A 13646-nucleotide genomic window follows, 5' to 3' on the forward strand; every position below is an offset into this window, starting at 1 on the left:
TTCTGTATGCTAATGATTGTGTTGCATGTGCCCACTAGATTGAAGCGTGCTGCAAGTCATTTTTGATTGCTTCTGTGAAGCACATGAAGTGCTTGGACTCACTGTCAACTTCATAAAAACCAAGATACTATATCAAACTACCAGAAACCAACCAGCTGCTCTTCCACATATTGCAATTACAGGGCAATCCTTGGTAAAAGTTAAGGATTTCTCCTGCCTGGATAGCCATCTTCCTCAAAAAGCTAACATAGATGTTGATATTCAACACTAAGCAAAATCTGCCAGTGCTGCCTTTGGATATCTCCAAAACCATGTCTTCAATAATCATGATATCAGGACCCAAACCAAACTTCTTATCTACCCAGCTGTTGTTATCCCATCCATGTTATATGGATATGAAACATGGATGACATATTGGAAAACCTGAAAGCTTTGAAATAATACCATCAGCAATGTCTTCAGAAAATCCTCTGTCAGTTGGACAGACAGAAGAATGAATGCCAGCATTCTGGCTTAAGCAAGCACCCACCAGCATTGAAGCCATGTTTACATGGCACCAGCTCTGTTGGACAGACCATATCATAAAGATGCCTGACAGCCAGCTACTGAAACAAGTCTTGTACTCCCAACTCACTGACAGTCACTACTTTAGAGGTGGACAAAAGAGATTCACCTTGAAAGCCAATCTGAAGAAATACAACATTGACATCCAATATCTGCAAGACTCAAGCACTAAATTGTCCTCAGTGGTGCCATAATGTGCATCCATTGTTTTGAGCATTTTTGCCTCACGATGGAAGCACATAGACAAGAGAGAGAAAGGGAAAGAGCTATGATCCAACATCACCAGGATCTATTCCTTCCTCGTGGAACTATTTGCCACATCTGCTGTCAAACATGCAGATCTCAGATTGGCCTCCTTAGTCATGATGGACTCACCAGTGACTTTCCTATTTACTGGAAGACAGTCATCTTCATATTGAGGACTGCCAACGATGATATTAATGGGGGCAACCTAATACTTCAATAATGAACTAAAAACCTCATATTTATTTTACAGAAATTTAATACAAATCATATACTGCTATCATTGGGAAAAGGAATTTCAGTTTATCCTCTGAAGTACTGACAAATCTAGTATATCATTTATCTAGTAAGAGGTATTTGAGTAACTCCTGTTTCAAAAGGAAAAAAAAACCCCTATATCTGTATGCATTTTTCATAAGGTTGTATCATAATCTTCCCCTTGCATTTCCCTATCAACACTGGTGTGAGATTTCATAGAGATTTCATAGACGTTAGGGCTGGAAGGCACCTCACAAGATCATCGGGTCTAGCCCCTGCCCAAGGGACAGGAAGTCATTTGGGGTCAAGTGATTCCAGCAAGATAGACATCCATGTGTTTCTTGAAAGTGTCCAAAGTAGGTGCTTGCACTACCAGTGGGGGAGTCTATTCCAAGCCTGAAAAAACTCAGACAGTAAAGAAGCTTTTCCTTATAAGTTTTTCCTTATATCCAGCTTAAAATGGTCTTCCAGGAGTTTGTGACCATTGTCTTCCCTTGGGGTGCTCTGGTGAACAGATGTTCTCTGAGTTCCTGATGTACACGCCTTATGTCCTTATAGGTTGCCACCAAGTCACTACTGAGCCTATGCTTTCCAGGCTGAAGAGTCCCATGGCTCTCAGCCTCTCCTCATAAGGCCTGCTCTTTTGTCCTCTAATCATGTGCATGGCTCTCCTCTGGACTTTTTCAAACTTCTCCACATCTTTTCTGAATTGTGAAGCCCAGGATTGGATAGACTAGTCCAGCTGTGGCCTCATCGAGGCTGAGTAATGCGGGGAGATGACTTCCTGAGTCTTGCTTGTGGTGCATTGGTAGATGCAAGCCAGAGTTTTGTTTGCTTTGCCAGCTGTGGCAAAGCATTGTATTGTTTGCTTACATTCATCTTGTGGTCAATCATGACTCCCAAGTTTCTTTCAGTCATGGTGCTGAGGACAGAGACTTGGCCACTTTCTAAATTGAACCAGTTATACCAGCAGTTTTCAACCTTTTTAAGGAGTTACCCCTTCTGGCGGAGTGGAGGGTGGAGGAGACTGGATGTGGAGCTGTGCGAGGGCTTGCACATGGCAGCAGCGGTGGCAGTGCTGGATGGTGGCGGTGGCAGCCCCATGCAAGCTCCCCCCACCCCGCAATACATCTGGCCAGCTGGGTGGTGCTGGTGTGGCCCACAGAGGGGAGCCGCTGCCCTCGCCCCCACCCCTGGCCATGCTCCTGGGAGGTAGCAGCACAGAGTGATGGATGGATGGTGGTGTTCCATCCCTGCCTGCCCGTGTGTACCCCCCCAGTGCCTTTCCAAGTACCCCCGGGGTTATGCGTATCCCCAGTTGACAACCCCTGAGTTATACCTTTGAGATGTGCATCATTTCTAACACTGTTAGTCAGATGATCAACCTGTTGTAAGGGACGCTGGCTATAGCTTCATGGCTGCCTCTTGCTGAGTATATAGAGGAGCTCTCTAGTGTATCTTTGAGGCCGCTACAATTTGGTTCTTTATTATTATTATTAATAATAGATTATTTTAAAAAGTGTGTTATTGTTTCTAAAGCCCATGAAACATTAACAAAAAGTTAATATTTATTGGTAAGCTTCTGTGAGTTTGGAAGGGAAGAAGCAGTGCCATATATTCTCTATTTTCCTCCTCCCAGAATTTTGAGTTCATTCAACTCATTTGGTTCCCTCTGTGGGATAGATACATAGTGAATGATCTGCCCTTGGGTGTCAGTCTGTGATTTAGATTTAGGGCTGATTTCCTTAGATGTCTGTCTTTGCTCAGTATTTGAGCTGTTGAGGGTAATGGTGGGATCCCGTTGTCTTAGATCACAGAAAGTAGAGGGATAGGTGATTTTGACATGATGTGGATTGGAAACATTATGTTATCATAACCTGTAGCTTCTAATTTCTTCTAGTCAGAACCTGTTTCCTCTTACTAACTTCTCAATTTGTCTAGCCTTCCTCTATCTGATACTGGTAGCTGGGTATAGACAGAGGCCCCCCCTGGAATTGGTTAGGGGATAGAAACACCATCAAAGTGGTTACCTACATTTGTAGTTACTCTTAAGGCAAATAGAAGAAAATATTAAGCAGTTTGACAAGCATACTACAAGATAAAAATAATTTGCAAGGGCTGGGCAAAATCCTCCCAAACTGGGCTACTCCCATGTCTTGGTACTTGTATTTATTTTTTTGTTTGCATTTGCATTTTGCAAAGGGTGTTACCAAAGAACAGCCCACAGCTAAAATATCTTTGTTTTTTCTTTGGAAACATGAGACAAAATATGATAAATGTAAAACATAGACAGACTTGCACTTATGTATTCACATATCCCAGCTGGTTTACCCTTAGGGTTTAGTTATGATTCCTAAGAATCTGAGATGCATTAGGGTAGGGGCAGGAGCCCACTTCCTGTGTAGCAGCACTTGGAAGTGTTTTAACTTTAAAATGCCTCCCAGGCACAGAGAAATACCCGTTGCTGTAACTTTTAAGAGAAGCAACTAGCACTACCCTCAATGGAAGTAGTCATGCATGGGGGGGCGGGAGGGGGTGTGTTTCACAACACCTTCCCATTCAGTAAGTTCATTTGTGGGGCCTCCAAGCACTGCTGGTAACTCCTATCTGGGTTCACAGCTCTCTGTTGTCAAATTCTGGCTTTGTTGTGCTTGTCACTGAAGGGAGAAAGAGCTTTCTCCAACAGTGCAGCCACTTTGGAACAACTGTGATCATATGTAGGCCTATAGAGGCAGCAGTTAAATTTCTAGAGTAAAATTGGAAAAAAACTGGGTTCTGATACTGTTATAATTTGAGCATGTGCTTAACTTTGCACCATGAGAAGTTTTGTTGATTTTAGTTGAGTTATACCTGCTTCTACACCTTAAGTACGTATTTTTACAGAGTTGGGGTTCCAGCATGGAGGTAAAATAACACGAGACTTGTTACTACGTTGTGTATAATTACAAGAATAAGAAATTGTCAGTATGAGTTAAAGCAAAAGCTTCCTCGTACTATACCGATTTTTCTGTAATATAATTGATATGCAAACTAATGTAGCAGATGGGCAGGAATATTGAGCCAGTTAATTAAATATATGTGTACAAACCTTTTCTTTTGCAATCCAGTGTTTGTACAGGAAACACATAAATGTGGCAGAGAGAGGAATCAAATTCTGGTTTGGCAATTTTAGGCTTTTTTACTATACTTTTAGGGTGCAATCTTTCCTCCTCGCTGCACAGATGTTCAATTTTTATTTGCTTTAGTTTTTGATCTTTCAGTTCTGTTGGAAGTGCACACTTGGCATAATTTCCCAAATTCCTGTTTGCTGGAAGCTGCAGCATTGTAATAAGAGTTTCCAGGTCACAGGTGCAATGCCATGGATTATCATAAAGACGTAGGTAGCTTAGGAAGGGCATGTAAATAAAAACCTCCTCTGATAAAATCTTGATCTGGTTATGCTGAAGTAAAAGTGTGGTAAGTTTACTTAAGCCAAAAAAAGCCTCACTCTCAATTTTTCCTATTTCATTCTGTTGTAAATCCAGACTTTTCAATAGTTTATACTTGGAAAACATATTATTCTTCAATTTGCGAATTCTGTTTCTTGCTAGCAGCATGTGTTTTAAATCCTCAGGCCAACTAGGTGACACAAACATTAGTTTTCTTTCTTGGCAATCCAAGTATTTCTCATGAAGATAAGTATATATATCACAAGGCAGCCCTGGGGCATAGCGCTTAACTGTGCTAGATGCTTTCCTTAACCTGCTTGCCTTTCCGTTATTCGCTTTGTTTCTGAAGCTCCCATTTCTTGTCTTCCTCAAGTCAGCAGTTTTACACAGAAAAAGTAGTATTATAATAGTAACTACTCGCATCCTGACATGCAGCTGGCTCCAATTACTTTCTGTGGAACAGGCCAAGTATTCCTTTGAAATTTGAGGTTGGATAGTCTTAAAACCAGCGTTGTTTAAAATTGAGGAGGCACAGCTGGGGTATGTGGAGTCCCTGTGTTGGAAGAAAATAGAATGTAAGAAAGTTTAAGAGAGACAATTTCATAGAGACTAGTGCATAAAATGAAGCATTACAAAATAGTCTAATTAGCACAGAATTTGAAACTTACTCAGGCAGAAATATTAAGGTCACATCTTACTCCTTAGTTGTTAAAGTTGTCTTTCTCACTCATTTTGATCAACATAGCAAATTGAGTCAAAATGTAGGCCTAGAGTCTGGCTAGGTTTTGATTGGCTGTTCACTTGGATTTATGAGAGGTCCTTGGTGAGTTTCTCATTGTGCCTGCCTGCAGAAGAGCCAAGCACAATCATAGGCATGGTATCAAGGGAAAGCAAGAACTGCATCTTCCCACTGCACTTGGGATGCAAACCATCCCAACAGAGCTGACCAGCAGGAGAGAGTGAACGTGTACTACCCGTGTGTTCACCTTCAATAATATGGGGAAATCTTGACTTGCTAACTCATCTGAAAACCATAACTAAACCCCCCTTTTCTTCAATAAGATTCATTAGAATTTTATTGAACTCAACATTTTTTTAGTGAAGATATACACAAAATTACAGTATTTAAAATATAAGAATAAGCTGCCACCTAGGTATCACCAATATATTTGTAACATTTCCTTGTCTGCATCAGGAAGCCAAAGCAACCCTCATTCACTTTCATCTATATTGTGCACATGTAAAAGAAATAATATGACCTTGAGACTGGATTTTTTTTCTTAGTATTTAATTTTTTCAATGCTATATTAACATTTGTTTTTAAAGCTGTACAATCTATTTTTGTGGTAGATTTATCTGATGAAGTTAAAGTAACTTCTGGATTTCATTATAAAATAATATCAGTGTGGTACAAACAGGAGGACACGGGTAATTGTTTCTGTAAAGTTTAATAATATAAAATGGAAAAATGTCTTTTAAAAAGTAGTGCAACTATTTCCATCTAAAATAAAAAATAAGAATGCTTCTGATTGTAATTATTTTGTTGGAAAAGCTTTTGTAAGATCACCATTTAATTTCTGTATCTACCAGCAGCAGTCTATATCAGCATTCTACTAATGCACGTAATTTTATGAAACTGCATCTTAATTAATGGTTTTGTCCATTACATATTATGAAAAATATAATTAATTTTATTTATTAATTTTTGGGAAACTGTTCAGGCAGGTTTTAATCGCATCCATCACAACTGGATTCTCTCTTATTCTGAACTGTCCTACCATTTTCATAGGTTTCTGATCCTGGGATTGTGGCAGATCCCCCTGCCTAGGGGAAGTCCAAAATGAAGCAAAGAGGAACCTGGGGGAGGAAAGCTAATGTATGTGAATTATATAAGTTTATTTCCATCTCCTATAGCTGAATCTCATTGAGTTCTACCCACAAATTAAGCTTTGCTCAGTTTTGACAATAAAATTAAGAACAGAGGAACATGAGAAGTACTATACTGAGTCAGACTAGTGGTCCACCTAGTCCAATACCCTGTATCCAGCAGTGGAAGGGGTAGATGCTTTAGAGGGAGAGCATTAAACCAGATATCCCCTATCAATTACCCTTACTGGTATCCACGAATATTGGTTTAGAGATACCATTGGAAACATCTCTGACCATTCTTTTCAACAGCTCTTAATAGATCTATCATCCATGAATTTGGTTAGTCCCTTTTTAAACCTGGCTGTATTATCTGCCTCTATCACCTCCTGTGGCAGTGAATTCCATAATTTAACTATGTGTTTCATGAAAAAGTATTTTCTTTTGTTAATTTTTAACCTGTTATCTACTGATTTCAATGTGTTCCCCTTAGTTTTAGTATTCTGGGACTTGTTGGACAACAGTTAGCAATTCACTTCATGATTTACAGATTTCTATCATATCCCCCTTCAGCCTTCTCCTTTCTAAACTGACGAATCCAGGCTTTTTAGTCTCTCACAGTATGCCAACTGTTCCATGCCCCGATCATTTTGGTTGTCCTTCTCTGTACCTTTTCTAATTCTGCTACATCCGTTGGGGATATGGAGACTAGAATTGCACACCATATTCAAGACATGGGTACACTATGGATTTATTTAGTGGCATTTTGATGTTCTCTGTTTTGCTTTCAATTCCATTCTTATGATGCCTAATATTTTAGTGGATTTTTTGGTAGCCACTGCACATTGAACTGATGTTTTTAGAGAACTGTCTACAATGACTGCAAGGTTTATTTCCTGATTTATAACAGCTAGTTCAGAAGCCAGAGGTAAGACTCTGAAAATACTGTGCTTATCTTCTTAATATGATTTATTTCCTTTCTTGTGGTATACGCTCAAAGGTTGACATTTTAATTGTCATAGCAAGGCTTCAGCATTAGCATTCCGTTGAGATGAATGGGAGCACTTAACACTTCAGAAAGCTATTTCTTCATGCCCTCTGCAGATGCAAGATGTCAGTGCTTCTGTTTTCTTCTGATTTTCATTAAGGAGGCTGTTTTTGCATAAGGATTTTTTATGGATTTTGTTTAATATTTCTGAAGAAAGCATAGATTCTCTACCATATTAGGGTTAACGCTTATGAAGTTCTGATGCAACCTGGTCAATGTCCTGGTTTCCCCTTTGTGGAAAGACATGTTCATCTCTGTCTTGTTCAGGATTATAGAAGGGAGCATAGAGATGATATGATGTGTGGCCTATCAACAATGGAGGCAATTTTAACTGGTTAGAGTTGTCTGGGTTATCCTTCAATATTCAATAATGTTTCCCAAACTTTCGGGTTTAAAGGCAGGAGAAGATTTTTTTTTTTTTTTTTTTTTTTTTTTAAGCAAACTCCAAGAATTTCTACCATGGCTGCTTACAGACATTAAAATCCACCCCAAAATGGTGCTTTAATTAAAACTGGGCGTACTCCTGTGCCAAGACCAGCACATTCTCAGAAGGGGCATTGCGTTAATTGGACCCAGCTTGCCCAGCGTCTGTATAGATTGGGTGCTTCAGCAGGGCTTTTTGGCACTTTTATCTACAGCTGATTCTTTCAGTAAAATGTGTGGGTTTTTTTCCCCTCAACATCTGTCAGCACCCCATATTTCTAAGTAAGCATCTTTGTCCTTCTCTCCTGTTCACAGAATCTCTTAGGATAGAATATGGTGCTGGATGATTGGAAGATAGCCAACGTGGTCCCCATCTTTAAAAAAGGGAGGAGGGAGGACCCGGGCAACTATAGGTCCGTCAGTCTTACCTCAATCCTAGGGAAACTCTTTGAGAAGATCATCATGGAGCATATTTGTGATGGGCTGGCCTCAGAGATGATGCTCAAGGGCAACCAGCATGGTTTCATTAGGGGCAGGTCATGTCAGACCAACCTGATTGTCTTTTATGATCAGGTCACAAAAGCCTTGGATGAAGGTGTTGCCGTGGATGTAGTCTTTCTGGACTTCAGCAAGGCCTTTGACACCGTCTCCCATCCCATCCTCATTAAAAAATTGGGCTACTGTGGCATTGATGCCTACACAGTCAGATGGATTGCAGATTGGCTGAAGGGTTGAACTCAGAGGGTGGTGGTGGATGGGTCATATTCGACCTGTGGAGGAGTGGGAAGCAGAGTCCCCAGGGCTTGGTCCTTGGGCCCGCACTGTTCTCTCTTTATCAGTGATTTGGACGACGGGGTGAAAAGCATCCTGTTTAAATTTGCTGATGATACCAAAATTTGGGGTGAGGTGAGCATGCTACTAGAGAAGGAAAGACTGCAGCAGGACTTGGATAGGTTACAGGGGTGGGCTAACAAAAACAGGATGCGCTTCAATACTGACAAGTGCAGGCTGCTGCACTTGGGCAGTAGTAACCAGTGGAACACTTATAAGATGGGAAACGCCCTTCTTAAGAGCACAGAGGCAGAAAGGGATCTTGGAGTCATTACTGACTCCAAGATGAACATGGGCCGACAACGCAAGGTCACGGTTGGATGGGCTAACTGCACCTTGTCATGCATCCACAGGTGCATCTCTGGCAGGGACAAGGAGGTGATCCTCCCCCTCTCTGCAACACTGGTCAGACCACAGCTGGAGTACTGTGTCCAGTTCTGTGCGCCCCACTTTAGGGGGGATGTGGACAACATTGAGAGGGTCCAGAGGAGGGCCACCCGCATGATCCGGGGACAATAGAGCTGACCCTACAGTGAGAGACTGCGGGACCTGAACCTGTTCAGCCTTCACAAGAGAAGGCTGAGGGGGGACCTGGTGACTGTCTATGAACTCATAAGGGGGGACCAGAAGGGTTTGGGAGAGACCTTGTTTCCCCTAGCGCCCCCTGGCATAACAAGGAATAATGGCCACAAGTAGGTTTAGATTAGACATCCGCAAGAACTACTTCACAGTCAGGGCAGCTAGGAACTGGAACCAACTTCCAAGGGAAGTGGTGCTGGCTCCTACCCTGGGGGTCTTTAAGAGGAGGCTTGATGCCTACCTAGCTGGGATCACTTGAGCCCAGTTTTTTCTCCTGCCCAGGCAAGGGGTTGGACTTGAAGATCTACAAGGTCCCTTCCAACCCTACTTCTATGATTCTGTGATCAAAACTCTAGTTGAGATCATTGTTTCCGTAGAGTGGGATATGCAAGTATATCATTGCATTAATGTTTGTTTACAGATAAAATCATACAGATGGCTGCCTCTTTTCCAAACTTGAAATGTTTTGAAAATCTTTTATTGTTTTTATCTGAACATTGTATATTGAATTTCTCATGTTTGGTATCTGCCTCAGTCTGATATTTTTGGGTTTTGCTTTTTAAATTTCATCTTAAGTGAATGAACTGTTTCTGAGAGTGGGGGAAGATTAAACATACTGTTTTACCCATATTAAATTCTTACTGTACTTATGATAAGAAGTTCTGACATCTCCATGCATTTGAGATTTGATAAGAAGATTGCTTTTGTGTCAGAGACATTTGTTGTTCTAAAAAAATATCTAGGCTACTATTCCATGGCTACAGAGGCTGTACAGGGTTTTTTCTTTAAGTGCTTCTACTGGCTGCCAGGACCTGCCAAGGCCCTGGGCTAAGGAGGTGAGAAGGGAGACACTTACTCATGTGCTCTCTGTGACTGATGGAAACAATAAGGTAACCATTGACTGGTAAGGGATAGGAAACAACATTTACTGTAAAAAAAAGGTATTCCATAATTTTGTTCTCTTTTGTTTCTTGCAACTTCTTCTAAGTCTAAATCATTCAATTATGGCAAGTTTCAGACAACAAGATGTTGGACTAGATGGACAAGGCAATTCCTATGTTACTTTGATTATCAGAGAATTTGCACATTTAAACTTTAACTGTAATATAAAAGTCTTTTTTTAATTTTAGGTGAATGTAAAAATTTGCAAGACATAAATCTCTCTGAATGCCGGGAATTAAACGTAAGTATTTACAGCTTTCTGTACAAAAAACTAAAATTATATGAGGATGGGGATGGGATTTTCAAAAGTGTTTATTGGGAATCTAAGTCTCATTGATTTTTTTCAGATTTTGAGAAAGTCAATGTAGAGTTGATTAGTATTCAATTTTTGTTTTATGATGTATCAGAAAAAATGGCTTACTCAGCTTGGATTCTTTTTAACAAAATGAGCTTTGCAATTTTACCAGTTTCAGAGAAGGATCTTAGATACTATATATTTCCAAGTTAACAAGAAATTGCTAGTTTTGTTCTAACATCCACATATCTAATTATCATTATGTTTGCTCATAATCTGCCGCCTAATTAATTTGACAATATTTTGCAATTCATTTGGAAAATAATTGCAGTTAAGGGTCATGAATCTATAATATTTTGTGGTGTTTATGGGACGTCCTGCTGTTTTCCTGAATTTGTTTTACTTGTATGGCATATTTAGTTTCTATGTATAGGTAGTGCTATATTTATCATTATTGTTATGTTTGCATGAATTGTGGTATTTAAGGTAAATGTAATTGCAATATATTTTTATATTTTAGCCAAGATTATTGTTCTGATAATTCCTTTCATTTGTTTATTCTTATATCTCTATCTGTATTGCAACCTATGGTTACTAATCTCTTAGGTTTAGTCTTGTTTTCATAACAAGTCCTTTGGTTATCTTTCATAACATTTTACTGTCAGTGATGCATGTAATTTCACAATATTTGACCAGGCCTCTGCCAAGGAAGAGGGGGGCCTGCATGAACAGACAAGGGTGTGATACTTCTGGCTGGCAAAATCCTCTCTGCTAAGTGCTGGCAAGACCTAAGGGAGGCAGGTAAAGCTCAGGTCCCATTGCTCTGGGAGATGACCTTTAGAGCATTGGTTCTCAACCTTGTTTGTACTAGGACCCATTTGTAAACATTGATGGCCAGTCCTGACCCAGTAAATAGTTTAAGTAGAAAATGAACCCCCTGGCCCTGCTGGTGCCATTCACTCCCAACCACAGCCCCCTGGCCTTGTCAGTGCTCCTCACTCCCTCCAGCCCTGTTGCTGCCCCTCACTCCCAGTCTGTTGCCGGAGTCCCCCAGTGTGTGGGACATGGGGGACATGTGCCCCCCAGATCTGTTCACCCACATTGGGCACAGGGCTGCAGCTTGGCTGGACTGGCATGGGCAGGAGCCACCTCCATAGCCATCAAGTGGGTCCCAGCACAGGCTAGTGGAGTGGGGCAGCAAGACTTGTTGCTGCTGCTGCCACCACTGCTGCCATGAACCCCCTACCCGCTGCAGAGCCAGCAGCACGAGGAGTAATGGATGGGGGAGGGCCTATGCTACCCTCACCCCCTCCTGCTGCCAGTCACCTGTGCACTGGGCTATGGCTCTACCCCGCCACCATGGCCTGGCTGCTACCACCACCACCACTCACCTTGAGTTGCCCATGCTATCCACCATCCCACTTCCCCTCTATGGAGGTGTCATGGCCTGAGGGAACTACTGGTGGCAGCCAGGCCAAGGCGGTGGGGTAGAGCCATGGCTCGGCATGCAAGCAGTTGTCATTGGAAAGTGGTGAGGGAGGTGTGGGCCCTCCCCCATCCATTACTCCTTGTGTTGCTGGCGCTGCAGTTGGCATGGCGTTCATGGCTGCAGCAAAGACAGCAACAAGTCTTGCTGCCCTGCTGCACTCTCCCACACTGAGACCCACCTGCTGGGCCATGGAGGTGGCTCCTATCTATGCTGGTGCAGGCAGACTGTAGCCCTGTGCCCATTGTGGGCTCACGAATCCGGGGAGGCACATGTTGCCCCCTACATATCACCTGTGGGCCTCCCCCACTCCCCCGATGCAATTTCTGTGTCCCCCCTCTGGCCCATAGACTAACCTGCAGGGAGCTGCAGAACTGCTCTCCACCCTGCCTGGCTGCCCCCTGCCTGATCACTCTCCTCCTGCTTCCCCCAGCCCCTTGCAGGCTGGAACTCTGCCAGCCTGTGGGGCAAAATCCATGCTTTTCTGCATTTTTCTATGATAGTCGCGACCCTTTCAAATATTCTTGCAACCCATGGGTTGAGAAACTCTGCTTTAGATCATCTCAGTTGGTCCTCAGTGATCATCTTGCAGAGAGAGTTTTGGGGCTTAAAGGGCACCCCTGAGTCACAGAATCCTTAGAAATTTCTTTCCTGTTAGGATGTTCCTCTGGCTAATGGTCCATTTCACACAGATGCCTTTGCTATTGTGCAGTTGTTTTTCCCATTACAAAGAGACAATAACTTGGATGCCCATCCTACCAGTGGCCTTTTCTGTCTGTAATTTAGGAGTGGTGATTATCCTTGCCCTAATAACACAATGATCAGAAATAATTAGCAGTTATGCAAACTCTAGTGTTACAGTGAAGGAGCTGTGATGGTCCAGGAATTATGCAAGAGGCGAGGATTTTTTTCCATGATAATTCTTATTGAACAAACTGCATAGTTGGAATAAAGCTCAACAAGCTTTCAAATGCAAAGCACAAATAAAGAATGCTTTGCATTCCAAAAATCGTTGTCTTTAAGTAGGCATCCCTCAGTTCCTCTGATTAAACCATGACCAAAACCAGAAAACTATATAGAAACATTGTAATATAATGTATACAGTAATAAAAGCAGCATAAATGGATACAGCATAACATGGACTTTTCAGGGAGACCCCACATGCCATCAGTACAACAAATGCAAGGAAATCTGTGACATCTCATGAACCCCCGCAATATTCAGTGGGGTTCATAGTAATGAACTTCACATGAAAGTGGCATATCATTATATATAGACAAATGAAAGCAGCAGTCAGTGCTCCCAAGAAACTTCTGGGGAAAATTGGAAAGAGTCAATAAAGTTAAGAAGGGTAGCCTTTCACATTACTCAGGTTGATTATTTTGTGTTACAAAAGATTCCCATATCTTTGTCAGATGCAACAAAAATGGCTTGAATCACTCAGACAGTAGGCCTGTGTGAAGTGGCTAGTGTTCGCTTCTGATTCAGTCAATTCGAGGGACAGTGATTTGATTTGGTGATTCGAATCACTGTCCTGAAATTGATTCGGCTGAATCTGATTCAGACATTTGGCAGCTCGTTCAGAGCCCCCCATGCAGTATGGGGCAGTGGGGGGCAGCAGGGAGCGCCCCACTGCCTGGCAGCACCTGGTGAGCACTGGGGCTTTTTTTTTTAAACTCCGGG

General features: G+C 41.9%; 2 protein-coding genes across 5 annotated transcripts in view; one reads left to right on the plus strand and one right to left on the minus strand.

Moving 5' to 3' along the window:
* Positions 1-13646, plus strand: part of FBXL13 (F-box and leucine rich repeat protein 13) — a gene marked incomplete at its 5' end in the record, with an annotated part of 190279 nt that overhangs the window by 86184 nt on the left and 90449 nt on the right. The window contains one exon of the mRNA XM_019543969.1: positions 10371-10423. Coding sequence (XP_019399514.1) covers positions 10371-10423 — 53 coding nt within the window. The remainder of the gene's footprint in view (positions 1-10370; positions 10424-13646) is intronic.
* The window catches only part of LRRC17 (leucine rich repeat containing 17), a 41749-nt gene that overhangs the window by 9444 nt on the left and 18659 nt on the right, over positions 1-13646 (minus strand). For all 4 annotated transcript variants that reach the window (XM_019543604.1, XM_019543605.1, XM_019543603.1 and 1 more), the window contains one exon: positions 4154-5046. In XM_019543604.1, the coding sequence (XP_019399149.1) occupies positions 4154-4916 (763 nt within the window). In that variant the 5' untranslated portion in view covers positions 4917-5046. The remainder of the gene's footprint in view (positions 1-4153; positions 5047-13646) is intronic.

The sequence above is a fragment of the Crocodylus porosus genome, unplaced genomic scaffold (genome assembly GCF_001723895.1).
Source record: "Crocodylus porosus isolate Cpor-Errol unplaced genomic scaffold, CroPor_comp1, whole genome shotgun sequence".
NCBI lineage: Eukaryota > Metazoa > Chordata > Crocodylia > Crocodylidae > Crocodylus > Crocodylus porosus.